Genomic DNA, 27,565 nt, shown 5'->3' with positions numbered 1-27,565 from the left:
TTTCTATTAGTTCTCCATACCAGTCTGGACTTGTGGGTTGTCAGCCGACCTGCTGCAGGGTTAGAGCAATCAGGATCGTTATACTATTACACTCCTCTTCCTTTTCCCCTTATAAAAACTGCCTTCTCTGTCCAGCTGCTAGACAAGGTCCTTCCTGAAGTCCTGCAGAATAAAGCACTGGGATTCCACTTTCAAGACCATAAACCTACTGAGGAGCTTCAGATCCAAACTGAGTGGGAAAGTCCCCAATTATTTTATTTGGGGGAGGAGGGAAGGCTTCAGGGACTAAAAAATAAATGGAATGTATTCCCCTGAACTTTTCATGCTCTGGAACCTGCTGAGGAGTTCTGTTTGTGACAGGTTTTGGAGCATCTGGAATAGTGCTGTAGCTTTTTTCTGGTCCTTTGGATAGTAGAGAGAGTTTGGAGTCTTCCTGCTGTAATAATACTCAGGACCCTCTTGACCTGAATGGAGTTTGCCCTCCTAGGCCTGGATAAACAACTGCAGCCTGGTAATATGTTTGAGAGATGCTGTGGAGCGGCAGATGGTCTATTTGTTCAGTTGTTTCGTAGGGTCAGAATATCTACTTTCCGGTCCTTCTCTGAAGACTGTGAGGCGGGACCAGAAAGCGTACCTTGAGCATCTTCCCCCGAATATGAGTATTGATGCAATGATGATCACTTTTATCTTGGATTTCCCTTGGGCGTGGAAAGCTTTTTTTTTTTTAATCCCTTGCTGGATCTTTTATGAACTTCTCAAGATCAGGCCCAAAGGGTATTTTGTCTTCAAATGGTAGGCGCGTGAGATGTACCTGAGAGGTGTCTGTAGACCGCTGTTTTAACCAGAGTCTGAGAGCAAGATGGCACATCATAAGAAGCACTGATTATATTCTAGCGGCCATGTGTAATGTGGGAGGGCGGGGTAGGGGAAAGTGACAGTTATTCCAAGGAAGGTTTTCAAGATGGACCCCTGCTCTTCATCCTTCTCATTGGTTTTGCTATTGGATCATAGCTTTGGTAACACGGGTAGAAAATATACAGTCGATTGTAGTAACACCCTCATGACTTAAAATATATATTTTACATCAATCTCCATTTTTATATTAATGGGACCTTTTAGCACGGAGGTTTTCTGCTCACATGTATTTGCTACAGGCTTCCTTAGGCCTGATATTACCTGGTCTGGTATAGGCACCGAGGAGCATGGGTCCCTTCTTCTCTTGGGGAAAGCTGAATTTTTGTGACTTGCATCCTCCTGTTGGGTTGATTCCATTCTCTGGCAATATGATCTTATGGGTTCCAAAAAGTTGTCCTCTTTTTTTTTTTTTTACTGAACCCAGGAGAGTATGGATCATCTGTAACTTTTGAGACTCTTCAGAATGATCTGCGCATTTGCTATATGTTTAACTAGTGTATGTTTGACATTTGAGGCTTTAAAAAAGCAGAGCTGCTTTGCTCTTGACTGGTGAATTCCAAATTAGAAAACATAGAGGCTTTTTCTCTAGATAATAAGGGCGATTCTCTGAGATCCTCTACCTCTGTGTGCCTGTTTTTCTCAACAGGAAGGGCTGAGTTAATGAGTGGTGTCATTGCTTGGAGAAAAAGAATCTTGATTACAGGCAAAGGTTCGTTGGGAGTCAATTACAGATGGGACCAGCTCTTTTATGGCTCATACTGACAACGAATAAAAATAAACAGTTGTGTCATTGCCAAAGTATGTGTGCAAAAACAGGAGTTGTCAGATAGAGATGATGAAATAGCCTGACTGACAGAGGCAAAAGCTTCATTGAAAAGATGAGTAGATAGCCGGATATCTAATGGGCGGGCAATGAGTGGATGGTTAAGTGACCTGGGAATCCCTGGGAGGCTGGAGTATTCGGGCCAGCTAGAAAGATGCATGAGAAATTTACAGTCGGGGCCTCTTATATGCCTTTTTGTTTTGGCTATACCTTGACTGCCATCCTAGCTTGGCACCTCCTATGCTATGCCTAGCAAAGAGCTACTTGGCAGTCTGGGAAGAAAGTAGAGGAATGCATCTCTGGAATGCTTAAAAATATATCCACGTGTCCTAGATCAATTATCTTATGGGAGTTCTCCCAATGGTAAGAGGCGAACAACTAAGCAGAACAGCAAGTCACTGGAATGCATTTTGGTTTTCCTAAATCCCATGTGGTAACCACAACATCTTATGCACCTTTTCTTTCAGGTCAGATGTGAAGATGACAGTATATTAAGTGTTGTACTACTTTTTTTTTCCCCACGTTTCTTAGGGTACTGCTATGTTCTGTTTTTCTTAATTTGAGCATTTAACAATGTATATTTTTGAAATTCATAAATAAAATGGAAAGAAAAAAACAACAACAACCCCATCTTGTGCACAAAAAAGGGAAGCAACTTGCAGGGACCTTTGTTGTGCTGCTCTTGTTGATTTTTTTTATTCTACCCCCACTCATGAGTCCATTGAGCTGGTCCTGAAGAAAAGGATGCTGCTGCTGCTGCAGCTGCTCACTTGACCAGACTCAGGAGAGTCATTAAAGGAATTTTCTGTGGGCGCCACCTGCCAGCAGCTACAGCATGCTGTAAGCAGGAGCAACAGCACTGAGAAGTGCTTCGGGGCTGGAGTGCATGGTGCATGCTGCTTGCACACGTGCCAGGAGCAGTGTTAGAGGCTGCTAATTATTGTGAACTGCTGCTGGTTAAACATGGCCTTCTGCTCAACACATCAGGAACCTTATGGCAAGAGAGAGAGAGAGCTCACTGGCAAAAGGTGTCTGTGGTCTGTCTTTTGGGTGGGGAGGGAGTTTCCAGCTCTGTCGGGATCTAGAACCACAAGCTTTCATTTTAAATTACAGGAGATTTTTCCACTGTTTTATATTCCCTCTCAATTCACTTAGTCTAGGCATCTAGACTCTGGCCAGGAGCCTCGTAGCAGAGAGCCTCCCGGATCCCTGAAATCATGGGCCCTGAATCTGGCCACTAGGTGTCAGCACTGCACGATAACCATTTCTCCCTCCCAGGGCCAGTGAATGTTGTCTCTGCCCAGTCAGCCCGCAAAGCGGAGGACCCCACCCAGCAATCAAACCCAGTCGCCGGTCTGGCTCCCACCGAAATTCTTTTAGACGGGGAAGAACATGGTCTTTCCTGCAAGTCCAACCAAAATCTGGAAGCCAGAGCAAAAGGAGCTTGGGACTCCAAAGCTCCTGATTGGTCTAACCCTGCAGCAGGTCAGCTGACAACTCTGGAGAACCCCCATGGAACTCTGCATGAAAAGTCCTCATCATTACAAAACACTGTTGAGTTTCCACAGCTTCCACATCTATACAGTTCAGCAAGGATCCATATCTCATCTAAGGAAAAAAACAACCCTACGTTTGTCCTTTTTGTGGGGATAGCAGTTTCCCTCTACTCCTTTGGGCTTCAATTGGAACTGGCCCTACTGGACTACGGAACCATGAACCTTCATTTACAGCTCAATGTTTTGTTTTGAACTCAGTGAGCCCAGTCACTGCAGCGACAAGTCCTCAGCTGAGAGCCACACTCCGGGGTTCCTTCCAGAACCCTGCCATCGTGGGCCCTAAAGCTGGCCACAGTGACTAAGACTTCCCTAATCCCAAGGGCCGGGAACACTGTCTCCACATCATCCCAGCCCCGGCTGGCCCTGGAAATGGAACCAAACCCCGGTCCTTCTGCATGGCAGCATGCAGCACAGCCCCCGAGCCTGCCCCCACAGTTTTCTTCTGTTTGAAACCCTTCCAGCTGCAAGGGTAACATGCTTAATGCACAGTCATCTAATTACTTCTGCCTAGGGAAACAACATGTTTTCTCCTACTCTGTGCCCGATGCCACATACCACAATACCTCATGTCTAGGGTCCTTACACCCCCCACCCTCTCTGCAGTCACCTTTTGTTTTCCTGAGCACGGAGTTTCACCCCAATCTCTCTTGCACTGTACAGGCCCACGAGAAGCCTTATCTCTTGGTGTCGTACAGGATGTTGCCTTTTCGGGCCGGGTCACAAGCTGTTACTCACCTGCTCTATCTGAGCTGCATAAGAGCGTCTGCTAACGAGGGTCGCAGTGGGTAAACAGAATCCTTGCAGAGGTCTGCGAAGGAAAACAAACACATGCACACACGGTCAAAGATCATTTACGGAGATCATTTTCTGAACTCCACTCAAAATCCAGTCACTTAGGGGTGTCGAGTTTTTATCAGAATATACTTGTTTAAATGTAATCAAGCAACTTGGGTTTGTTTATTTAATTGTATTTAAAATATTTTCCAGTTAATATTTTTTGGGCCGGCAGTTTTCTCTTGCTCTTTGGGACTTCCACAGCTCAATGAGAACCTGCCTCTGATGGGAAACTGTTCCCTATTTATGTGTGACTATCTGGGTTTTCCCCTCCCATGTTTTGACACATCGCCTTCCAGCTAGTGCCACCATTTGCAGTGACAACCCTTCGGCCATGGTCCACAGATCATGGCTTCCTCCACAACCCTGCAAGCATGCACCCAACATCCCCCAGCCCCAGCTGGTTCGAGGAGTGGAACGTGGGCCTGGGAATTAAATTTTGATCTCCCGCATGGCAGCAGGTGGCGTGGCACTGCCCACTTGTTTTTAATCACATTTTTAATACATTGGGCACCTTTGGCTCTTCAAGTATGCATCAGACTCCCAAGCCTAGAAATCTTTTGGTTTGCTGTAGCCCTTACTGCTTTTTTCTAGTCCTATAATTCAGTCATTTCTGGTTTCACGGGTTATTCAGCTTGCAACTAAAGCAGCACCACAATATACTTTCTCGGCTTCTTTTCGAATGAGGTTCACCTTTGGAAAGCACTAGGGTAACCTGAAAAGCACTGCAGTACTTACAGCTCAAAACAGCAGTGATATGACTGCGTTGTGCTTCAGAGAAGGCATGGGGTAATCCACAGGGAGGGCCAGTTGGAGCTCGGAAAGAGGCACAGCGGGAGTGGGTGTTGTGGGACTCTGGTCTATTTTGGCTAGATGCGCCTACAATTGCTACTAGGCAGACAGGAAGGGCCGTATTTTGGTCTTTATCTGACACCATTTAGCTTGTTACGTTGGAAAGCTCTATGCAGTCAGTGAGCTCCCGTGGAGCTAATGTTAAACCCCATAGCCAGAGTGCTCAGCCTCTGCGCTGGAAGAGGACACATCAACGCAAACCCAAAAGGCCCATAGCCATGAGCCCACACAGATCTCCAGCTCATGCATGTCAGATTTCCTCAGTGACTATTTACTCCTTTTCCAAGGAGCTGGGCAGGGCATCTCACTGGCTGAAATCTACTTTACAGACAGTTATTTCTACACCAGAATGAAATGAGAGAATATCACTGAATGTAGAAAAAATAGTCCCATCTACAAAAAGATTTTCAAACTTATGAAGTTAATTGCACTGTTCTATTCTTACAAAAAAAAAAAGGTTGTTACTTTTATTCTTGAAAGCACAGCTCTACTTCCCATTCCCAAATCACAAACCAGGTGTGCTGGGACCACTCGTACCATCCCCTTTCTTTCGATTCACGGAAAAGCCTCATAAGACTCCCTCGATTGCCCTACCCGGCAGCGTTTCTCCCTTCGCATAGCTTCAGAGTTTTCAGCGTGAAGTGGGAAAAGGTCCGAGACATCTTAAGCGAGAGCATTCCTGTAGTCGGTGCAGGACAGCAGCCACTTTCACTTCTGGAAATGCTCTGAAACATAAAATCCACCTCTCCTTTATTTGAACTTCACTTTTATTATCTCCGAGCCTATAAAACAGAGTCCAGAGAAGGTTCACCTTCTTCTTCCTATAAAAAGTCATCGGCTACCACAAAGAAATAAACATTTGAATTTCCTTTCACATACAGGAGAAGGATTTCAACCAGGCTTGCCAAATATGCAACATTTAACCACACCGGGCTCAATTTTCAAAGGGATGCAAAGAAGCTGGTTGATTTTCAGCGCAGGCTTGCTAGCTAGATTTTTGGCTAAAAAATCACCATTGACCCATTTGGCTAAAAGCTGGCCAGAAAGACAGAGGCCACTCAGCCTCAGGCACCTAAACTTACCCAGCTAGTGCTGAAAATTAGTGCTAGCTGGCTAAGTCCTGTCTCATAATGAACCTTCCTTCCTGTGCCCTTTCGCAAGCTAGCAATACCCCCCTCTCTCCTACTTGATCTTCCCAAAGAAAATGAGCCCCAGACTGCTTCCCCACCCAGCCAAGTAAAAAAAAAACCAAAACAAAAAACCCCCATGGAAGCCTAATCCCTACCCCCCACCCACACCTGCTCCATCTATAAAAATGGCCTCTGATCTCCCACCCCAGTCTCCCTCTTACTCCCCAGAACCCTCCCAAAAGCACCCAAAGCTGAGCTGGCAGGAGGACATGGTCTTACCTCCTATATGCCCAGCACTGCTCTGATGCCAGGTGTTTCCAGGCTGGTAGGAGGTAAGACCATGTCCTCCTGCCAGCTTGTTTTTTGGAGTATTTGGGAGAGGGGGTATGGAGCAAATGTTGTTTGGAGAATCGGGGAGGGTTATTTATTAATATGATGTGGGAGAAAGGGTGAACCCAGAGAGGGAATCTATCTGACAGAGTTTAACTTAATTTAGGTGGGTTGGAGGTGTGGGAGGGATCGGGCTTCAAGATTTTTTTTTTTCATTTTGGACAGGGGGAGGGTGGCTCACCAGCTCCAGGCACAGGGATAGCTGGTTAGATTTAAGACAGTTATCCCTGCACTTGCTTAGCTGTTTAATTCCCGAAGTTAGGTGCAAACTCCTCGTAAAATTGATCTGTCAGAGATTGCAATGCTTTGATTTTCTAGATATGTTTTTTTTTTTTTTTTTACTTACTTAGAAGTTACTATTCAGCTGCGGGCCATGTGGGTAAGTTAAGCCGGATAAACTTAAACCAGACATTCAGCAGCACAGACATGTCTGAGTGTACCCAGACAAACCCAAAGTTATCCAGGAAAGTTAATCCATATAATTTTAGGAATGGCTCATGGCACAACTAAAGTTATCCGGACTACTTACCCGGACAACTCAGAATATTGGAGTTTTTTGGGCATGCTATCCAATTGAGTTTGGCTCAACCCTAAAATGCTCTTGATTTATCCAGGTAAGTGTTATTCTACTAAAAACTTACCCGGAGAAGTCAAACCCAGTCAGCATGCTGAGATTTTCAAATGGCCCAGATTGACCGACTTAAGTAATAGGGTCATTCATCAAAATGCGTTATGGCGTTAACACATACGATAATGCATTTATTTATTTAGAAGTTTTTATATACCGATGAACGTTGGGAACATCTCATCGGTTCACATTAAACAAAAGTCAGCAACAAGCGCTTTACAGTGAAACAAAGAACATGTGACAATACAGATATAAAAACTGAACGGTTTACAATAACAAGGCATAAAAATATGTGTTAATGCCATAACACATGAGATAATACATGAATGCAAATTAATTGTGATGAGAGAGAGAGACTCTATAAGATCTTCATAGTATGCAACTATTTATATGCCTATAGCTAATAGTTCGAGGTGAAGTGTTGGTGGTGGTTTAGGGGCCAGTTTTCCATGCTGAGTGAGACATACAAACTGCACAGTACACCTCGGTGAAGATTTGATGTCATTTGGAGTGAGGAAAGTCTCACAAAGATGAGATTTCTACTGTGTTCTCTCGCCCTAGCTTGGTGCTCTGTTACAGAGTCTAGGGTAACTTAGCTGGACAAACCATCTCAGTCTTGACCTCTCTGTAAATTGTAAGAAAAGCACAAGAAGACTGCACTGCAAAAGATGAAGACAGAGTAACTGCTACCTATTTCCTTGAACAAAGTATTTTAAACACCTCAGACTGGCACAGCACATGCCAGCACTCATCCTATAATTATTATTGTTTTTTAGTTATATTTGGCTCATTCGTCCTATAATTATTATTGTTTTTTTAGTTAGATTTAGCTCATACCTTTTTATTGGTAGCTCAAGGCAAGTTACATTCCAAGCACATCTCATGGTATTTCCCTGGCCCAAGGGGGCTCAAAATCTAAGCTGTTACCTAATTAGAATTGCAAAACCCTTACTATATAGTGCTGGATGAATTTATCATCCAGTGTTAAAATTCAGCAACAGATGGCACAGTGCTGGCTTGCTAACAAGATAAATGAGGCTCCTGTAGGTTCTCTGGCTTTCTGAGAGATGCTTTCTCTTATTAACCATTGTATAACAAAAGAACATTCAAATGCTTTGGTCACCTCAATAACAGAGACACAAATTCCCTCCACTACCAGTCACTCTGTAAAGTTTCACAAAACCTTACAGAAAACCACACTCGGCTCCAGTGTAGTGAACCTGCCATATTAAAAGCAGCATGAACTCCCAGAATTTATGCAGCAACCTGGAACCATTTTGAACTTGTTTCCTCTTCCTCATCACAGGTGAACTGGAAGGCGGAGGCTGCCTTCCCCATTGCAGCTGAACCTAGCACCTTTTCTTTAAATGGAAAATTACCACTGGCAACAGCCCCTCTACCTATGAAGAGGCCCCTGAACATCAACGCACCTCCTACTGGAAAACAAAACAGGCAGGACCACCCAGAAATGACGCACTAGAAGAGCACCTTGCCTTGGCCACACACATAGAATGCAAGACTCACCAAAATACAGAATAAGTGACCGCAAATTAGAAGCAGGAATGTGCAGACAAAACCTGAACTGGAAATCCCAAAGAAGTCAGACTCTGCCTGAAGTACAACAACAGAGAAATGGAAACAAAACTGTATTTCCCCCTGCGCTGTGCAAAATACACAGATATCAGAGGTGCACATTAACCAAAAGTGAGAGACATAAGACTTTGCAGAAAAGAATGAGCAGAATTTCCATTAGAAGGGTAGAGTATATTGAAAATCGAAGGAGACATTTAAATCTGCCATTTCTTAACGTTCCTCTGGTTGTTGGGGACTTGCCACTCGAAGATATTTGATGGGAGCGTTGCATGTTTCTGTGGCAGCTATGCCTTCGGTTAGCAAGGTGCGTTCTTTACCGTTTAGCCCATGCTTGAGTCAATTCCTAACAGAGGGATGGATTTAACTGCTTTTCTTGGAGCTTTCTTGCTTATGATTTAAGTTTCACTATGAAATGCTATTTTAAAACTATGCATGTTAAATTTATGGGCCAGGGGCTTAGAATTTTCCCCCAATTTAGCAAGAGCTACCCAAGAGAGAAGGAAAGGTTTTCTGGCTTTATGCCAGGAGGCTGGAGATTTGGGAGCTTCTTTCTTGCTGAGGTATATTTGTAAATGTGTAATTTAATTCAATAGCAATTGTTATGTTTTTCTTCCATCAAAATGGCTGAAAACTTTTATAGATTTTAAGAAGTCAGTCTACACATCTCCTCTTCATAATCTGAGTATAGCTTAGACAATCTTTTATGATGCAGGCACTTATATGCTATTGCCATAACTTTACTCCTTGTTACAAGGGCCGGCTGCAGCAGACACGCGGGCTCGGCCCCCTTACCTCTCTCAGACGAATCCAGTGTCTGCCTCCTCGTCTCTGGCAGCGGTGGAATGCCGGTTCCGTCCTCGGTCCGCCCCTGGTGCTTCCAGCTCAGCTGCAGATCCCTCTGCTCCGTGTTGGGCCTCTCTGCGTGGCCTGCAGAGAGATGCCGTCACTCAGTGCTATGCCCCTCCCTAGGCGCATGCTTCTTTGAGTCTTAAGTAGGGCCCACATTGATCTGTAAGGGCCAAGATACCCGGAATTGGACCCCGGAAGCCATTACAGCCTTTCATCGCCTCAAAGAGGCTTTCCTCGCCGGATCTTGTCTTCACCATCCAGATCCAAACCGCCCCTTTTTGGTTGAGGTGGATGCCTCCGCTTTTGGGGCTGGGGCGGTGTTGCGTTCGTGCCTGCTTTCGCCCTCGCTCCACCCTCTCTACCTCTGTGGCGACTCCCTCCGTGCCTGATGGCCGGCTTGATGTCGCGGCGTCTCCGCACCGATTCTCCCCGGCTTGATGCTGTGGATCCGCCATGTTCCTGATGACGTAGGGTGCGCGTGCGCGCTCCGAAGTATGTACCAGCAAGTGCGCGAACCCAGGGGCGTCCTCCTGTATTGACGTCATCTGCTTCCAACATAAAAGGTCATTACTTAACTTTTGCTAACAACTTGAGTTAGCAAGGACTCTGATTGGACTAGCTCCGGCTGTCCAAAGACTACCTTGCACCTCAGGATTGTTTGCGGGATTCCTCTGGACCCGCTTCACTCTTGCAGCATTGCCTCTCCGGACCCACCAGGGATACCCGCTCCTCGAGGGCCTCATTCTCTTTCTCTATTTCAGATTACAGAAAGGAACCGGTACTCGCTCCTCGAGGGCCCATGTTCCTAGACCCTCTGAAGACTCTCCATTGCCTGGAAGCGATCACAAGAGACGGACTTTGTGAGTTATCTCAGACTACAGACAGGAACCTGTACTCGCTCTTCACGGACCTATGTTCCTGAACACTCTGAAGATTCTCCTTGCCCAGAAGCCATCGCAGGTACAGACATTATGAGTTATTGTTTCAGACTACAGATAGGAACCGGCACTCGCTCCTCGAGGGCCTATGTTCCTGAATACTCTGAAGATTCTCCTTGTCCAGAGGCTATTGCATCTACAGACATTGTGAGTTGCTATTTCAGATGGTATATAGGAACCGGCACTCTCTCCTCGAGGGCATATGTTCCTGAACACTCTGAAGATTCTCTATTGACTAGAAGCTATTCCAGATAGATTAGTGTGAGTGACCACCACTCTCTCAGAGCTTCCCTGGAATCAGGTACTCGCTCCTCAAGGGCCTAACCCTTTCCAACTACTGAGCCATATCAAGACCTTGTGTGAGATATCATCTAGTACTGGCTATGTATTTTTGCATATCCTGTCTAGTCACTATCTATAGTCTCTTTACAGCTCAGCAACCTGGGAATCGCAGTTCCAGTATCTGAGGGACTTCAGCGCTGCCGGACATACCAGCTCACTACTGCCACCTCTTGTGGTTATTCTGCTTATCTAATAAAGAACTATCTGTGTCTGTCTCCATACTCCAGCCTAGCCGGTGGTCCCTCTCGGGACTTCCTCCTGAGGGTGCTGTCATCTGCCATCGGCCCAAGGATTCACCTATTTACTTTCTGTCCAGCTGAGCACCATCTCCAGTACTCCGCTGGTACAGATTGCCAACGCTGCAGATTGCCAACTCTGCAGTCCTTCCTCTGCCATTCCTTAGCAGATCCATAGGAGGCAGTTCACTACAGATTGCTATTCCTTCCTTAGGGGAGGGACTTCCATCAGACTGCTATTCGCATCTGCTCGCTCCTCCCATCCGCATCACAGACCCTGCAACAGATTGCTAACTGCTAGCAGTATTACAACAGATTGCTGGCTCCTCCCCTTGTGGGAGTGTCCAGCAGCAGGATCCTATCCGATTGCTCTCTCTAGCAGCCGATCCCACAACAGATTGTTAACGCCTCCCTTTACAGAAGCATCTAGCAGCAGTTCGCTAAGAGATTGCTAACTCGAGCAGCAGATCCCTAACAGGCAGTCTTGAGCCAACATTCTGCTTCCGGATCCTTAGTCCCGTGCTCATTCTACTCTTGCAAGTTCTCTTCAGCGGAAGAAAACTATAGCATTGGAGATCACAAGTTACTAGTCATCAAATTGGCTCTAGAAGAATGGCGCCCGTGGCTAGAGGGTGCTCAACATAAATTTACCATAGTCGCAAATCACAGGAATCTGGAACACTTGAGCCATGCCCAGCGTCTCAACGCCCGTCAAGCTCGATGAGGCCTATTTTTTTCTAGGTTTAACTTTGAACTTCACTATTGTCCAGCTGGAAAAAATCTTCGGGCAGACGCCCTATCACGTTCCTTTCAACCAGAAGATACTCCGAAAGAACCCGGTCACATTATTGACCTAGCTTGTATTTGTCTGTCTGCGACTCACCCAGTTCCCACTGGGAAGACTATTGTGCCCTGTCGACTCTGTGAAAGAGTCCTCTGGTGGGCACTTGACTCTAAGTTCGCCAGTCACCCAGGGCAAGCGTGAACCCTAGCATTGCTCCAGCGGTTCTTCTGGTGGCACTCTATGGTCTCTGACGCTAAAATGTACGTCGATTCCTGCAACATTTGTGCTCAACAGAAACCCCCGGTCAGTCAACCATGGGGTTTGCTCCAGCTACTTCCAGCTCCCGAAGAACCGTGGAGACATCTCTCCATGGATTTCATCGTGGACTTACCGCCATCTAAGGGTCACATGGTCATATGGGTTACCATAGATAGATTTTCTAAAATGGCCCATTTTGTTCCACTACCGGGCTTACCATCTGCTCCCGAATTGGCACGCCTGTTCTTTCTTCATATATTTCAACTACATGGCTTGCCCAAGGACATTGTCTCCGACAGGGGTCCACAATTTGTTGCCCGATACCGGTGCGCCCTTTGTAATAAATTTGGCATCAACATCAGTTTAAACAACAGCATACCATCCACAAGCCAATGGACAAGCTGAGCGTATTAACCGTTCCTTAAAATCGTTCCTCCGCGCCTATATAAATAACCATCAAGACTACTGGTCTGAACTCCTTCCTTGGGTGGAGTTTTCTGACAACTCCTATACTGCCGCTGCTAAAGGTTCATCGCCCTTTTCTATCGTCTATGGGAAGCAGCCACGACCACCACTGCCCATACCGTTATCAGTGTCCTCTCCTGCTGCGCAAGCTACTGCTGATGCCCTCAAGGCACTCTGGAATCAGACGAATCTTCGCTTACACCAAGCCACATCCCAGGCCAAGAAATCTGCGGACAGCCATCGATGCTCGGCCCCTGAGTTCCTTCCTGGCCAGAAAGTCTGGTTGAGAACTCGGTATATTCGGCTTAAGATACCTTCCCAAAGGTTTGCACCAAGGTATATTGAACCGTTTTCATTCATCGTGTTGGACCAGTTACATACCAGCTTCGGTTGCCACCCACATTGGGAATCCACAATACGTTTCACGTATCACTTCTGAAGCCAGTTGTCCTATCTTGGCCTTCGTGAAAAGCTCCTGAACCACCTCCATTGGTTGCGGAGACCGACACTACCTACAAGGTTCATGAAGTCCTTGATGTTCGCTGTAGGGCCTGCCGGTGGGAATACCTCCTTTCCTAGGAAGGTTACAGCCCCGAGGAAAATTTGTGGGAACCAGCTCATAACATCCTGGATAAAAACCTCCTCCTTCAATTTCATCGGGCCCATCCGGGCAAACCCAGACCTCCAAGGGGGGGGGTGTAAAGGGGGTTACTGTTATGCCTGCCGGCTGCGGCAGTCCCGTGGCTCGGCCCCCTTACCTCTCTCAGATGAATCCAGTGCCTGGCTCCTCGTCCCTGGCGGCAGAGGGCCACGGCTCCATCCTCGGGCCACCCCTGGTGCCTCTGGCTCAGCTGCAGATCCCTGTGCTCCGCGTCAGGCCTCTCCGCATGGCCCGCGGAGAGACGCCGTCACTCAGCATCGTGCCCCTCCCTAGGCACGCGCGCTTCTTTGAGTCTTAAGTAGGGCCCGCGGCGGGAACCTAGCCACGGCCCCAGATGATGACGTCAGCGGAGCTCTGGTACTTAAGGCCAGGCTCCACTCCTAAGGATTGCCTTTGCAACAGGTCTCCAAGCTGGTCGTGCACTCATTGCCTCCTGGTGATTCTCCTTTGTTCCTGGTTCCTGATCCTCGCTGACTCCTGTTCCTGGTTTCCTCGTTCCTGTGTTCCTGATTCCTAACCTACCCTCTGATTGCCTCCTCGGATTACAACTTCTGCTTTGCCTGACCACGTCGTTAACTCTCTCCAAGCCCGGACCTCTGCTTTGCCTGACCACGCTGTTGACTCTCTCCAAGCCTGGACCTCTGCTTTGCCTGACCACGCCGTTGACTCTCTCCAAGCCCAGAACTCTGCATTGCCTGACTACTCCATTGCCTCTCTCCAAGCCCAGAACTCTGCATTGCCTGACTACTCCATTGCCTCTCTCCAAGCCCGGACCTCTACTTTGCCTGACCACGCCGTTGACTCTCTCCAAGCCCGGACCTCTGCTTTGTCTGACCACGCCGTTGACTCTCTCCAAGCCGAGAACTCTGCATTGCCTGACTACCCCATTGCCTCTCCAAGCCCAGAACTCTGCATTGCCTGACTACTCCATTGCCTCTCTCAAAGCCCAGATCTCTGCATTGCCTGACTACTCCATTGAGTCTCTCCAAGCCCGGACCTCTGCATTGCCTGACTACTCCATTGCCTCTCTCCAAGCCCAGAACTCTGCATTGCCTGACTACTCTATTGCCTTTCTCTAAGCCCGGACCTCTGCATTGCCCGACTACACTTTGAACCCTCTCCTCGTCCAGGCCTCAGCCTTGCTTGCCACTGCTTCCAGATTGCCGCCGGCCCTGACTCCAGCTTGCCCTACAGTGCTTCTTCAGTCTGCGTCCTGGACTTGGCCTATTCAGGCTTCGGCCTGTTCTTGCTCGGGCGCCCCTTGTCTGACTTTGGTTCTATTGGCACCCGGGTCTCCGGGACTCCGCCTCGTCCAGTACAGACTTCTCTCCACTGTTGCTGCCTCTGGGCTGACGTCTCGATCCTTCCATCGACGACGACATACAGAGGCCCACCTAAGTCCAGCCGGCCCCAGTACCCAAAGGCTCAACCTGTGGGAAACGAGGGCTGGTATTGGTGAAGCACCAGCCGGCCTCCGTCCTTCAGCCCACTCCGCCTGCCGACGGTGGGGACCCGTAGGATTTTTTCCATTCCAGGCAAAAAACACCTCGGCTCAAGGGTCCACCTCCGGCGCAACACTCCTTTTACATATTTCTCCTCCCTCCCCTTTTAATTTTTGGTGTTGTGGGCTAATGTTAATGAGACAAGGTTCTACTTTATTTATTATATGCTTCTAATTTGAATCTGATTTCAATGCGACCCTCACTTATGTTTCTGTGCAAAGTTGATTGCTTTGTACTCAATGATATAACCAATAAAGTTAAAAAAAAGAGAAAAGAATGAGCAGGTAAAGCTCTGAATAATCCTCTGAATAATCCTCAGGGAAATAGGACCAGCAGTTAAGGCACTAAAACATGCTGTATCCTGTGACCAGGCCAGAAATGTAACATGACCACAGATTACAAGTGAACGTCACCAGAATCCTGGAACGCTCCTGGTTATTTCTGTTCTGTGCTTTCTAATTCTTTCCTTTCACCACGCAGGCCCTGATGTGTCACGGTATTATTTCCCCATATAGACAGAATGGGGAAGAAAAGCTTTAGTGAATCAGCCCCTTACTGTATTACTATGGCAGCACATGAACCAGTTATCACGTCAATGCAGCTTCTGAAATCTGAGAGAGAGAACTGTTAAAGAACAAATCTTGCTATGAGAAAACACCAGATCAGTGAATTGATCTCTTTAAAGAAGCTAAAGCAATTACATCGGACAAGTTTACATCCTACTTTAGTCACCTTTTAGCATGGCATTAAAATTTGCAGCTATTCACATGATTTTTGCCTGGAATGTTAAGATTAGCAAAATACCAATGGCATCACATGGCATGGAAGAAATTATCTATTTACATTTTTTTAAATAGGTATATTTCATCAAAGACGTGAAATAAAACTATGGTATACAGATGCATTAAAAAGTTAAATCTCTAGTTTAATACCAGCATTCTCTAAGAAGCTTATTTAATCTCAGATCTTTATTAGTTTAGACATAAGGGCATAAGGAATGCCATGCTGGGTCAGTGTTATAGACCTGCTCCCCCAGAGGGGAGGAATTAGCAATCTGTTATAGACCTGCTCCCCCTGAGGGGAGGAATTAGCAATCTGTTATAGACCTGCTCCCCCTGTGGGGAGGAATTAGCAATCTGTTTTAGATCTGCTCCCCCAGAGGGGAGGAGTTAGCAATCTGTTATAGATCTGGCTGCTGGATACTCCCGTTGAAGGAGGAGTTAGCAATCTGTTAGCGATCACCCCGCCAGGGGGCGGAGTTAGCACTCTGTTACGGATCTTGCTAAGGAGTAGCAATCTGTTAGTGCTCTGCTCCCCCTGAGGGAAGGAGTAGCAACTGTTATGCTTTGTTCCTGTAGAAAGATGAGCCAGCAACCTGTATGATCCCCACGGGGAGATAGCTATCTGATATGGATCAGCTTCCGCAGAGAGAGGAGTAATGGTCTGATGTGGGTTGGCTCCCACAGAGTGGTAGATGAAATACCGCTCTATTAGTGTATGGAGCAACACTTAGAAGAAATAGTGAATCCCTGGGCCTATGGCAGATGACAGCGCCCTCAAGTGAAGATCTGGAGAGGGACCACCGGCTAGGCTGTAGTATTGAGACACATAGTTCTTTATTAGACTGGAAGTAGAACCACCAGAGGTGGCAGTAGTGAGTTGATATGCCCAGCAGGGCTGAAGTCCCTCTGATACTGGAACTACGATCTCTGAGTTGCTGAGCTGCAAGGAGAGACTATAGGTAGTGAGTAGACAGGGTATGCTGGGCATAACCAGTGGTAGATGATACACTCACAGTTGTAGATATCTGTAATGTCTTCTTTATGCAACAGAGAGTCTTCAGTATTCAGGAACAGGAGCCGCAGGCGAATACTGATTCCTATAGGCAGTCTGAAATAGAACTCACAATAACTGTGTAGGGGATGGCTCTGGAATAGAAGAGAGGCTAGAAGAGATTTAGGAATGTAGGCCCTCGTGGAGTGAGTACCGGTTCCTATCTGTTAATCTGTAATAGTAATCCATAAGATATAGGTAATGCAATATCTTCTAAGGAAGAGGAGAGTATGAGAAAGGAATTAGGAACATAGGCCCTCGTGGAGCGAGTACCGGTTCCTATCTGCAATGGTAACTCACGATTTCCGTACCTATGATAACATCTTAGACTGAAGGGAGCCTTAGGGACTAGGAACAAGGGCCCTCATGGAGCAAGTACCAGTTCCTGTCTGTAATAGGACTCACTGTGTTCACGTCTGTGATCGCCTCCAGGCAATAGGAGTCTTCGGGAACGTAGGCCCTCGAGGAGCGAGTACCGGATCCTGTCCAACAATCTGAAATCGAGAATAGAAAGAGCGGAGCCCCCGAGGAGCGGGTACTCCTGGTAAGTTTGAAAAGGCCGAGCAGTGGAGAAGACTTCCTCTAGCTGACTCGGAACGTAGTTGCAAGTAGCGTGGACTGCCGAAGCAAGTCCCGTTGGAGTTCCTTGCTTGTGGTTAGCAAACAAAGACCTTTTAAATTGAAAACGGATGACATCACTATGGGGGGATGCCCCCGAGGTTCGCGCCCATGCTGGTATAAAGTCTGGAGCGTGCGCGCCCCCTTACATCATCAGGAACATGGCGGATCCGTAGCATCAAGCCAGCCCGGGGATTCCAGGACCAAGAGGCGGAGAGAAGCCGCGGCTGCATCTGTCCGTCTGAGCTGAAGGGAGTCGCCACAAAGGTAGAGAGGGTGGAGCGAGGGCGAGAATAGGCATGAACGCAACAGTCAGACCAATGGTCCATCAAGCCCAGCATCCTGTCTCTAACAGGGGACAGACCGGGTTACAGATCCCAATATGAAAGTCTATATCATGTTGCTCTCCCCAAAAATGTAGAGATGAAGAAACTAAAGTCTATCTAGCTAATAATAATTTAGGACTTGTACGCCAAGCCCTTTTTAAAAACTTTGCTATACTAGCCTTAACCACATTTGTGGCAATAAGTTCCAGAGATAGGTCTTGTCAGATGAATCTCATCTGATTAATTTCTTTGATTGGGTGACCAGAAAATTGGATCAGGGGAAAGCACTGGAATGTGGTGTACTTGGTTCTCAGTAAGGCCTTTGACACTGGTGACTTATAAATAAATTCAGTACCTTTGGTATGGTTCCTAGAACCGGTCAAAGAATTCAGTCCCTGGGCCATACCACTAGTAATGTCCCTCTCTGGAGGAGAGGAGAGGATTTTTTCAAAGATGCGCGGTGACGCGATCGGCCTTTTTCCCAGTTCCCTTCCAGTCTGCTCCAATTAAAGAGCGGCTGGGAGAGAACTTTCCTCCCCCTCTATCTAACCTTCCTCCCTTTTCCCCTCTCCACTCCGACCCCTAAATCTACCCTAGCTATCCCTTTTTTTTTTTTTTTGTTTTATAACTAACTTCCTCCTCCGAGTAGAAGTAAGTTGCACGCGCCGACTGGCTGCTGGCACGCAAGTCACTGGGACAGCACATAATGGCGCTGTCCCGGCAAGCCCCTGCCCCGGCCTGCCATTTTTGTGAACCCCGGCACTTCCACACATATCGATAGATACGTGCGTGGTTGGGACATTTTAAAAATGCGCTCGGCGTGGCCATGTGCATATCTACCTATTTTTACACGTGCGGCGTTTTGAAAATCTGGGCGATATTGTACAACCCCAATAATTTTTTTCTACTTTCAAACAAATTTTTCAAATGAAAATGCTTTTACTAAATTCCTTATAAATATATTGCACATCCTATTAGACCATCACCTCTATTAAAAACCATTCATGCTTCAGTCATACCAATAATACTGCATCCCACTTAAAAAATCAGCACCCCCACACCATACTGTGACAACAATGCTTTTCTAGTATTCAATGCTTAATAATTCTCAATAATCCTCTTTCATTTTATTAGGATAAACACCATTGAGCAACAGCTTAATGTTCTTCTTATGAGTTTTTCTTATAAATGCTTTTTCTTTTTCCTGACATAAGCCTAAGTTTCACCTAATGAAAGGCTTCATCAGGGGAACATCATGAAAAGCTCATTGCAGGCAAGTGAACATATGCTGATTGGCATATACCTGGAAATTAGATGCCTGTGTGGATTGGGTATATATATATACAGAGCAAGAATAAGATCAAAATTTTAAATAGAAAGACCAAATCCTTTCGGCCTGTCTCCCCTCCCCCCAATTACAACTACAACATCAAAGCTGTCGTCCCAAGGGAAGGCCTGCGCAGTTGGCGCCCAGACCCGCCGGGGTAAGGCTCCTGAAATCTCCCTTGCCCCCGACGGAGCAAAGCGCCGACCACGAGTCCCACCTACCTGCGCCGCCCTTCCAGTAGCAGGCCTCCAATAGCGTCTTCACTGCCCCAGAGGGCAGCCAATCAGCGTGCTCGAACCGGACTTCCTGGCTACCTATCCTCGCGGCTCGAGAGGGTTTAAAGCCCCGAGCCACACCGAAGGAGCGCGGCAAAGGGGCCCGCCCCTTTGTGCGCCCCTTCATGCAGCCCCTCAGTGAAGCCCAGCATAGCCAGTATATTAACTCTAGCTCATCTTCTCCCAGACCGAAGCAGCAAACATCCAACAACCACTGGGGTAAGGCTATAATTTAAATCTCCTTACCTATTCCGCTGATAACTCCGCTCACGTGTCATCTTTCTTCTCTCCCCTTCTCTGTGACTGCCTCAAACCTGGCTTAACTGGACCTACAGCCTAGCCAAATCTCAATCTGTCAACGACGGCAACCAAAATCAACGCAATAGCTCTCGCCTTCAGATACTCCTGCTATCAGGCACAGTTACTCTAAGGACCAACGACTACCTCACCTAACATCTCCAGACCATGCCAACGCCCTATTCTCCAAAGGATGCAAGGATACACAATACCCTGTTTACCATACAGCCCATACTCTAGGATGAAACCCCCTACGCTACTGCAACACAAACCTTACAGAAATCTCATTCCAGTCATGATATCCCCCCTTACCCAATTCCTGGGGCTCGCTTTATTCACAATAACTCTATTTAATGCTCAATCGATCACCAAAAAAACCCCACTTACTACATGACCTCCTGCTTGACTCCAAACCAGATATCTGTGCAATCACAGAGACCTGGCTAAAACCTACAGACACAGTCCTAGTGAACCAACTTCCCACACAGATGTATGACATCTTCTCAATTCCTCGACTAAAGAAGAGAGGGGGAGGTATTCTCCTGGCGGCCAAAAAAGGCCTTAACCTCACTCTACAACCGATTAATGCAATCCCCAAACTAGAAGTAGGCCTGTTCAAATCTAAATCCCTCCAAATTCTCCTCATATACGCCCCCCCTGGATTGCTAGACTCGGACGCCTCACCTTTAGTTGAAATCATAGCTAAATACCTTATCCTGGACTCACCAGCCATCATTCTTGGGGACTTTAATATACACATTGACGCTAACCCTTTATCTTCAAACTGCGAAGCACTTCTATCTTCCCTCACGGACATGGGCTTTATTCAACTCATCAACCATCCCACTCACAAGGCAGGTCACACACTCGACCTCATCTTCACTAATGCCAGCCTCATACAAGTCTCCCCACCGTTATGCCTTCCAGTACCATGGTCAGACCATTTTATGATTACATCCACCCTCAAAATGACAACGAGACCGCCTGCACCCCCTCCACTCACCACTCTGCACTATAGGAAATCCTGCTCATCAGAAGCCCTCAGCAACTCTCTGATCAAAGAACTTCCCAATCTGGATCTTTCAAATCCCAATACAGCCACACTCTCCTGGCAAAATATAACGGAAAACATAGCTAATAAATTATGCCCAATTTCCACAAAGAATATCAACCCTACTCAGAAAAACAAACAACCTTGGTTTACAAAGGATCTCCACTCATTAAAACAAAGCCTGAGACAAAAAGAAAAGTTATGGCGCATCTCCCCCAACCCCCATTCACTAGCCATATACAAAACCGCGCTCCACCACTACAGAACTACGACTCTACGATCGAAGAGAGACTTCTACGCCCACCGTATCCATGATATGATTTTCGATGCCAAAGCGCTCTTCTCCTACGTCTCGGATCTTACTAAATCTACCAACTCATCAACCCCAGATGATCTAGCTCAATCAAAAGCCAATGACTTAGCTATCTTCTTCCAGAATAAAATCTCTAATACGCTGGCTAGATTACCCTCTAAGCCTAACTCACCAGCTTTAGTACCTGCCCACTACCACAATTCTGATGTAGTGTTGGAGTCCTTTGAGCCCACCCACACCATAGAGGTTGAAACCCTGCTAAAACAAATGAAACCCTCCTCTCATCCGCTAGACCAAATTCCATCCAAACTACTGCTTCTAGTACTGGATTCCATTTCCAAACATTTAGCAGATATCATCAACTGCTCTTTCTCACAGGGAATCTTCCCAGACGCTCTCAAATTGGCCACCCTCAAACCCATACTTAAAAAACCAAACCTGGACCCAGATGACCCCAATAATTATAGACCTATCTCCAATCTACCATTCTTAGCCAAAATCATGGAGAAAGTGGTAAATAATCAATTAACTAATTACTTGGAAGAACACAAAATTCTCCACCCATCACAATATGGATTCCGGAAAGAACACAGCACGGAATCCCTCCTCATCTCACTCTTAGATCAGGCAAACCTGGGCCTCGACAAAGGATGCTCCTTCCTGTTAGCTCTGCTCGACATTTCCGCAGCGTTCGACACCGTAAACCACGCCTGTCTATTAAACCGTCTTTCAGACATAGGAATCACAGGAGCCGCCCTCAGTTGGTTTAACTCTTTCCTAAGTAATAGAGGCTATAAAGTTAAAATCAATAACAAGGAATCTCCCCACACCAATTCTCCATTCGGAGTCCCCGAGGGCTCCTCACTATCTCCCACTCTGTTTAACATCTACCTCCTCCCCTTCTGTCATCTTCTCACATCTTTAAAATTGAAATTCTATATTTACCCAGACGATGTTCAAATTTTGATTCCCATCACTGGCTCTTTGGATTCTGCAATCAAGTTATGGGATTCCCACTTACAAACAATCAACCGTCACCTTACAGATCTCAATCTAGTGCTTAATACCACCAAGACAGAACTCCTGTTAATCACTCCAGAAGTCAGTCAACCCCAACAACTGCTCTGCGCTAACATACAAACCTCTCACACTAGAGACCTCGGAGTCATCATTGACCGCCATCTGAGCTTAAAGAAATTTGTAAACCATACCACTAAGGAGTGCTTTTATAAACTACAGGTGCTCAAAAAACTAAAACCTCCACTATACCACCATGACTTTAGATCTGTTCTCCAAGCCATCCTCTTCTCCAAGGTAGACTATTGCAACTCTTTACTGCAAGGTCTACCTGCTGCTACAACAAAACCCCTCCAACTGCTTCAAAACGCGGCAGCAAGAATACTAACTAACACTAATCGGAGAGAGCACATCACACCTATTCTAAAAGATCTACATTGGCTCCCAGTCAACTTCAGAATACTCCACAAATCACTCACAATTATTCACAAATGCTTATACCATCATACCCCTCTTGACCTGATACAACCGCTCAAACTACACACTTCGGCCAGACCGATAAGAGACGTTTACAAGGGATCTCTTTACGTCCCCCCGAATAAAATGGTACACAGATTATACTTCAGAGAGCGGGCTTTTTCAACAGCAGGTCCCTCCATCTGGAATGCCCTACCCTCTGACCTCCGACAGGAAACCTGCCTTCGGACCTTTAAAAAGAAACTCAAAACATGGCTGTTCGGCCGAGCCTTTCCGTGCGCCTAGACAATAACGGCATCATTGAACTTTAATCTATTATTTCGTCACGCCTCACATTATACCACAAAGATGTCATAATCCTCAGAAGTTGCCTTAGAGATCGGCTATTTTAGCCACTCTCTCTCTCTGTATAAAGTATTCCTATTGTTTGCATACTTTTGTTTTCCCCCTTTCTTTTCACTATCCCCAGTTGCTCGCCCTTGTTATAATGTAACTTTTGACTCTGCCACTTTCTGCTCCGTACTGATAGGTTTTTTGACTATGTTATTGTTTAAAACTCTTGTTCGATGTAAACCGAATTGATTTGATCTGTATCAAGAAATCCGGTATAGAAAAGCCTTAAATAAATAAATAAATAAATAAATCTGTTATAAGCATATCAGAAAGGAACAAACTCATCTCACATTGCAAACTTTAGAAATGTTTTCCCAAAAGTTTCAGCAAGGTAAGTCTTATCGCATAATAACCACTCCAAATAATTTTAAAAAATTGCATTTATCACTCACCCTGAGAAATTATTTTTAGTTGCACAGCAGTGGGTAAAGAGCCAATATATGGTTTCCATACCTTATAAAACAGCATTTTTGTGACCTTATAGATTTCAACACTGCAGTCCTAAATTCTATATATAATAAATCTAGTATACCTGCTTTCCACATAGCAATAACTGACTCCTGCTTGTCTAACCACTTTGTCAAAATACAATTTTCAGCTATTAACCATGTCTTGATCAAGAGCTTTTTCTGATACTGTTGCATTCGTGCCTATTCTCGCCCTCGCTCCACCCTCTCTACCTTTGGGGCGTCTCCCTTCGGCTCTGACGGACAGATGCTGCCGCGGCTTCTCCCTGCTTCTTCGCCCCGGAATCCCCGGGCTGGCTTGATGCTACGCATCCGCCATGTTCCTGATGACGTAAGGGCACGTGTGCACTCCAGACTTTGTACCAGCAAGGGCGCGAACCTCAGGGGCATCCCCCCGTAGTGACGTCATCCGCTTCCAATTTAAAAGGTCTTTGTTTTGCAACTCCAAACTGAGTTAGCAAGGAACTCCAATGGGACTTGCTTCGGCGGTCCTCGCTACTTGCACCTACGATCCGAGTGAACAAGGGCCTCTACAAACTTACCTAGGGGTAACCGCTCCTCGGGGGCCCCGCTCTCTCTCTCTTCTTGATTTCAGATTGCTAAGACGGGATCCGGTACTCACTCCTTGAGGGCCTACTTCCCTGAATACTCAGAAGACTCCTCACTGCCTGGAAGCGATCGCAGACGTGAACACTGTGAGTTCTATTGCAGATAGGAATCGGTACTCACTCCACAAGGGCCTATGATCCTAATCTCTGAAGACTCCCTTCTGTCTAAGACATTATCACAGGTACGGAGATAGTGAGTTATTATTGCAGATAGGAACCGGTACTCACTCCACGAGGGCCCATGTTCCTAAAACCCTTTACAGACTATCTTCTATTCCAGAAGCCATCCCATACACAGCTATTGTGAGTTCTTATTACAGACTGTCTATAGAAACCAGTGCTTGCCTACGGCTCCTGTTCCTGAATGTACTGAAGACTCTCTGTTGCATAAGAGGCCATTACAGATCTACAATTGTGAGTGTACCATCTTCTACTGGTTATGTATCCACTGTCTACTCACTACCTATAGTCTCTCTCTACAGCTCAGCAACCCAGAGATCGTAATTCCAGTATCTGAGGGACTTCAGCCCTGCCGGGCACATCAACTCACTACTGCCACCTCTGGTGGTTCAACTTCCAGTCTAATAAAAAACTATCTGTATTTGTCTTATACTCCAGCCTAGCTGGTGGTTCCTCTCAGGATCTCCTCCTGGGGGCGCTGTCATCTGCCATCGGCCCAGGGATTCACCATTTCTACTAAGTGTTTATTCTTACACCACTAGAGCAGGTATTGTACTGACTGTCACTCTGTGGGAGCCAACTCCACATTAGATCACTAGCTACGCCTACGGAGTATTACATATCGCTAGCTCCTCTCCTTGGGGAAACATCATTCTACAGAAGACTAACTCCGCCTCCCTGGCGATCACATCACTAGCAGATTGTTATCCTTCTATTCTCAAGGAGTGATTTACAATAGATTACTGTTCCTCCTGGCGGGGTTATCTATAACAGATGATGGCTCTTCTCTCTACAAGATTATTCAGCAGTGAGATCGATACAAGATTGTTAACTCCTTCCCTTTGGGGAGTAGATCCATAACAGTTCGCTAACTCCTCACTCCTGACGGGGTGAGTGACATCAGATTGCTAGCTCCACCCTTTGGGCGGGGAGATCAATAACAGTTTGCTAACCCCTTAGCAGTTTCCATAACAGATTACTAACTCCTCCCATCTCGAGGAGAGACTGGTAACAGATTGCTAACTCCTTAGCAGATTGGTAACAGATACTTGCCAAAACATACAGAATCTTGTAAATGGCCTAGGATGCAGAATGCTGTCATTGGGAATGTTTTACCAGTAGTAATAGCCTTGATGTGCCTCACTGCTTTCCCATATATATTACTACATTCCCATAAACAATATACTGAGGAGGCAATTTTCAAATGGATTTACACACTTAAAACTGGGTTTTACACATGTAAATGCACTTTACCAGTCAGTGTAAGTGTGCTTTTGAAAATTGCTATAGTATATGCCATTGTATTGTCCATAGATTTTACATGCATAAATGCACTTTAAGCATGGAAATGGTTTTTGAAAATTGCTATGATTTTGTGTTACATTTGCATGCGGAATTCCTTTGAAAATTACCTCATTGCATTTTAAACATTCCCCACTATTCGATATTCCTGATTTATATGCTTTTAAAAGTGAAAAAATTGTTCTATGTATAATTCTCAATTGAAGTTCCCTTAAAATGACATTCTCAGTAGCTTTATATAAGAAATAAGCTGGATTTGTACAAATTTTCCTCATTTAATTCAATACTTGGATCCTTTTGCCATACATATTTTTATTTATGGATTATCTTTAATTACTTTGAATCCGGTGTAGGCAGTATATAAAATGTTTTAAATAAATATTGAAAATATAATACGACAAGATTTTGAATACATTTATAAAGGCCTAAATCTCAGTTTTATAAAGTTTTAGTCTATCTAAAAGTAGGGGATAGCAAATGTTGCTTACCTGATGTAAAAGGTGTTCTCACAGGACAGCAGGATGTTAGTCCTCACAAATGGGTGACATCGAGGATGGAGCCCCAACCACGGAAAACTTCTGTCAAAGTTTCAGGAACTTTGACTGGCCCCTACTGGGCATGCCCAGCACGGCACTAACCCTGCAGCCAGCAGGGGTCTCCCTTCAGTCTTGTTTTCAAAGCTACAGGCAGTGCCGAAAAAATAAAATAAAAACGAACCCAACACCGCGGGGTGGCGGGCGGGTTTCGTGAGGACTAACATCCTGCTGTCCTGTGAGAACACCTGTTACATCAGGTAAGCAACATTTGCTTTCTCACAGGACAAGCAGGATGGTTGTCCTCACAAATGGGTGAGTACCGAGCTGAGGATGTCCTGACTTGCACCAAATGTACCCAACGGCGTGCAACAGGCACAACAACTGGGGAGGAATTTGGTAAGGACATCTGCACCCTACCGGGAGGTGGAAGGGTGTTGGTACATCATGTTGGAAAAAGGTTACGCAAGACAGATTGGCCGAAGATGGAATCTTGTCTTCCAGCTTTATCCAAACAATAGTGGGCTGCAAAGGTATGGAGGGAACTCCAGGTTGCAGCTTTGCAGATGTCAGGAAGCGGCACCGATCGAAGGTGTGCTACTGAAGTCGCCATGGCCCTCACAGAGTGTGCCTTAACATGGTCTTGGAAAGGAATGCCAGCTTGCTGATAGCAGAAGGAAATGCAGTCCGCCAACCAGGAGGAAAGAGCCTGCTTACCCACAGGTTGTCCTAACTTGTTAGGATGGAAAGAGACGAATAATTGAGTGCTCTTCCTGTGAGAAACTGTACGGTCTAGATAAAAAGCTAGAGCTCGTTTACAGTCTAGGGTATGCAGAGTCTGTTCCCCTGAATTGGAGTGGGGCCTGGGAAAGAAGATAGGTAGTATGATGGATTGATTGATATGAAACTCCGAAACTACCTTAGGTAAAAATTTAGGGTGAGTGCAGAGTACCGCCCGGTCCTGCAGGAGTTTAGTGTAAGGCGGATAGGTAACTAGGGCCTGTAATTCACTAACCCTGCGAGCTGAAGTGATAGCCAAAAGGAATAACACTTTCCATGTGAGATATTTTAGGTTACAGGAGTGCAGAGGTTCGAAAGGTGGTTTCATAAGGCGACCAAGAACCAGATTAAGGTCCCAAGATGGGGCCGGAGGGCGTAAAGGTGGCTTCAAATGGAGCAAGCCTTTAAGAAAACGGGTTACCAGGGGTTTGTACTGAGATAGGGACACCCTCGATACCTTTATGGAAGGCGGCTACCGCACTAACATGCATTCTAATGGAAGAGGTTTTTAGACCTGATTCTGATAGATGCCATAAATAGTCCAAGAATTTAGAGATTGGACAGGAAAGGGGATCAAGGGACTGAGAAGTGCACCATGATGTGTACCGTTTCCATTTGTATGAGTAAGATTTTCTTGTGGAAGGCTTTCGTGAAGCGATCAGGACACGAGAAACTGAATCCGAAAGGTTAAATGGCTGAAGGACTAACCTTTCAACATCCATGCCGGCAGTGACAAGGCTCGGAGGTTGGGATGGAGGAGGCATCCGTCGTTTTGAGTGAGCAGATGCGGGTCCGTTCCCAGAGGAATGTGTCTGCGGATGGAGAGATCCTGTAGTATGGGAAACCACACTTGGCGTGGCCAGTGCGGTGCTATCAGGATCATAGTTCCTCTGTCCTGACGCAGCTTCACGAGAGTCTTCGACAGAAGAGGAAGTGGAGGGAATGCATAAAGCAGACCGGTTGTCCACGTGAGGGAGAACGCATCCCTCGGCCAAGAGTGCTGGCTCTGAAT

General features: G+C 46.1%; 1 protein-coding gene across 1 annotated transcript in view; it reads right to left on the bottom strand.

The window, feature by feature from the left end:
* Window positions 1-27,565, bottom strand: part of BDH1 (3-hydroxybutyrate dehydrogenase 1) — a 90,932-nt gene that overhangs the window by 46,154 nt on the left and 17,213 nt on the right. The window contains exons 2-3 of the mRNA XM_029617177.1: window positions 5,575-5,705; window positions 4,030-4,102 (exon numbers count right to left, since the gene is read on the bottom strand). Coding sequence (XP_029473037.1) covers window positions 4,030-4,102; window positions 5,575-5,657 — 156 coding nt within the window. The 5' untranslated portion in view covers window positions 5,658-5,705. The remainder of the gene's footprint in view (window positions 1-4,029; window positions 4,103-5,574; window positions 5,706-27,565) is intronic.

Source organism: Rhinatrema bivittatum, chromosome 9 (assembly GCF_901001135.1).
Source record: "Rhinatrema bivittatum chromosome 9, aRhiBiv1.1, whole genome shotgun sequence".
Lineage (NCBI taxonomy): Eukaryota > Metazoa > Chordata > Amphibia > Gymnophiona > Rhinatrematidae > Rhinatrema > Rhinatrema bivittatum.
Note: the sequence above shows the minus strand (reverse complement) of the source record. Positions and strands in the feature narration are given on the sequence as shown.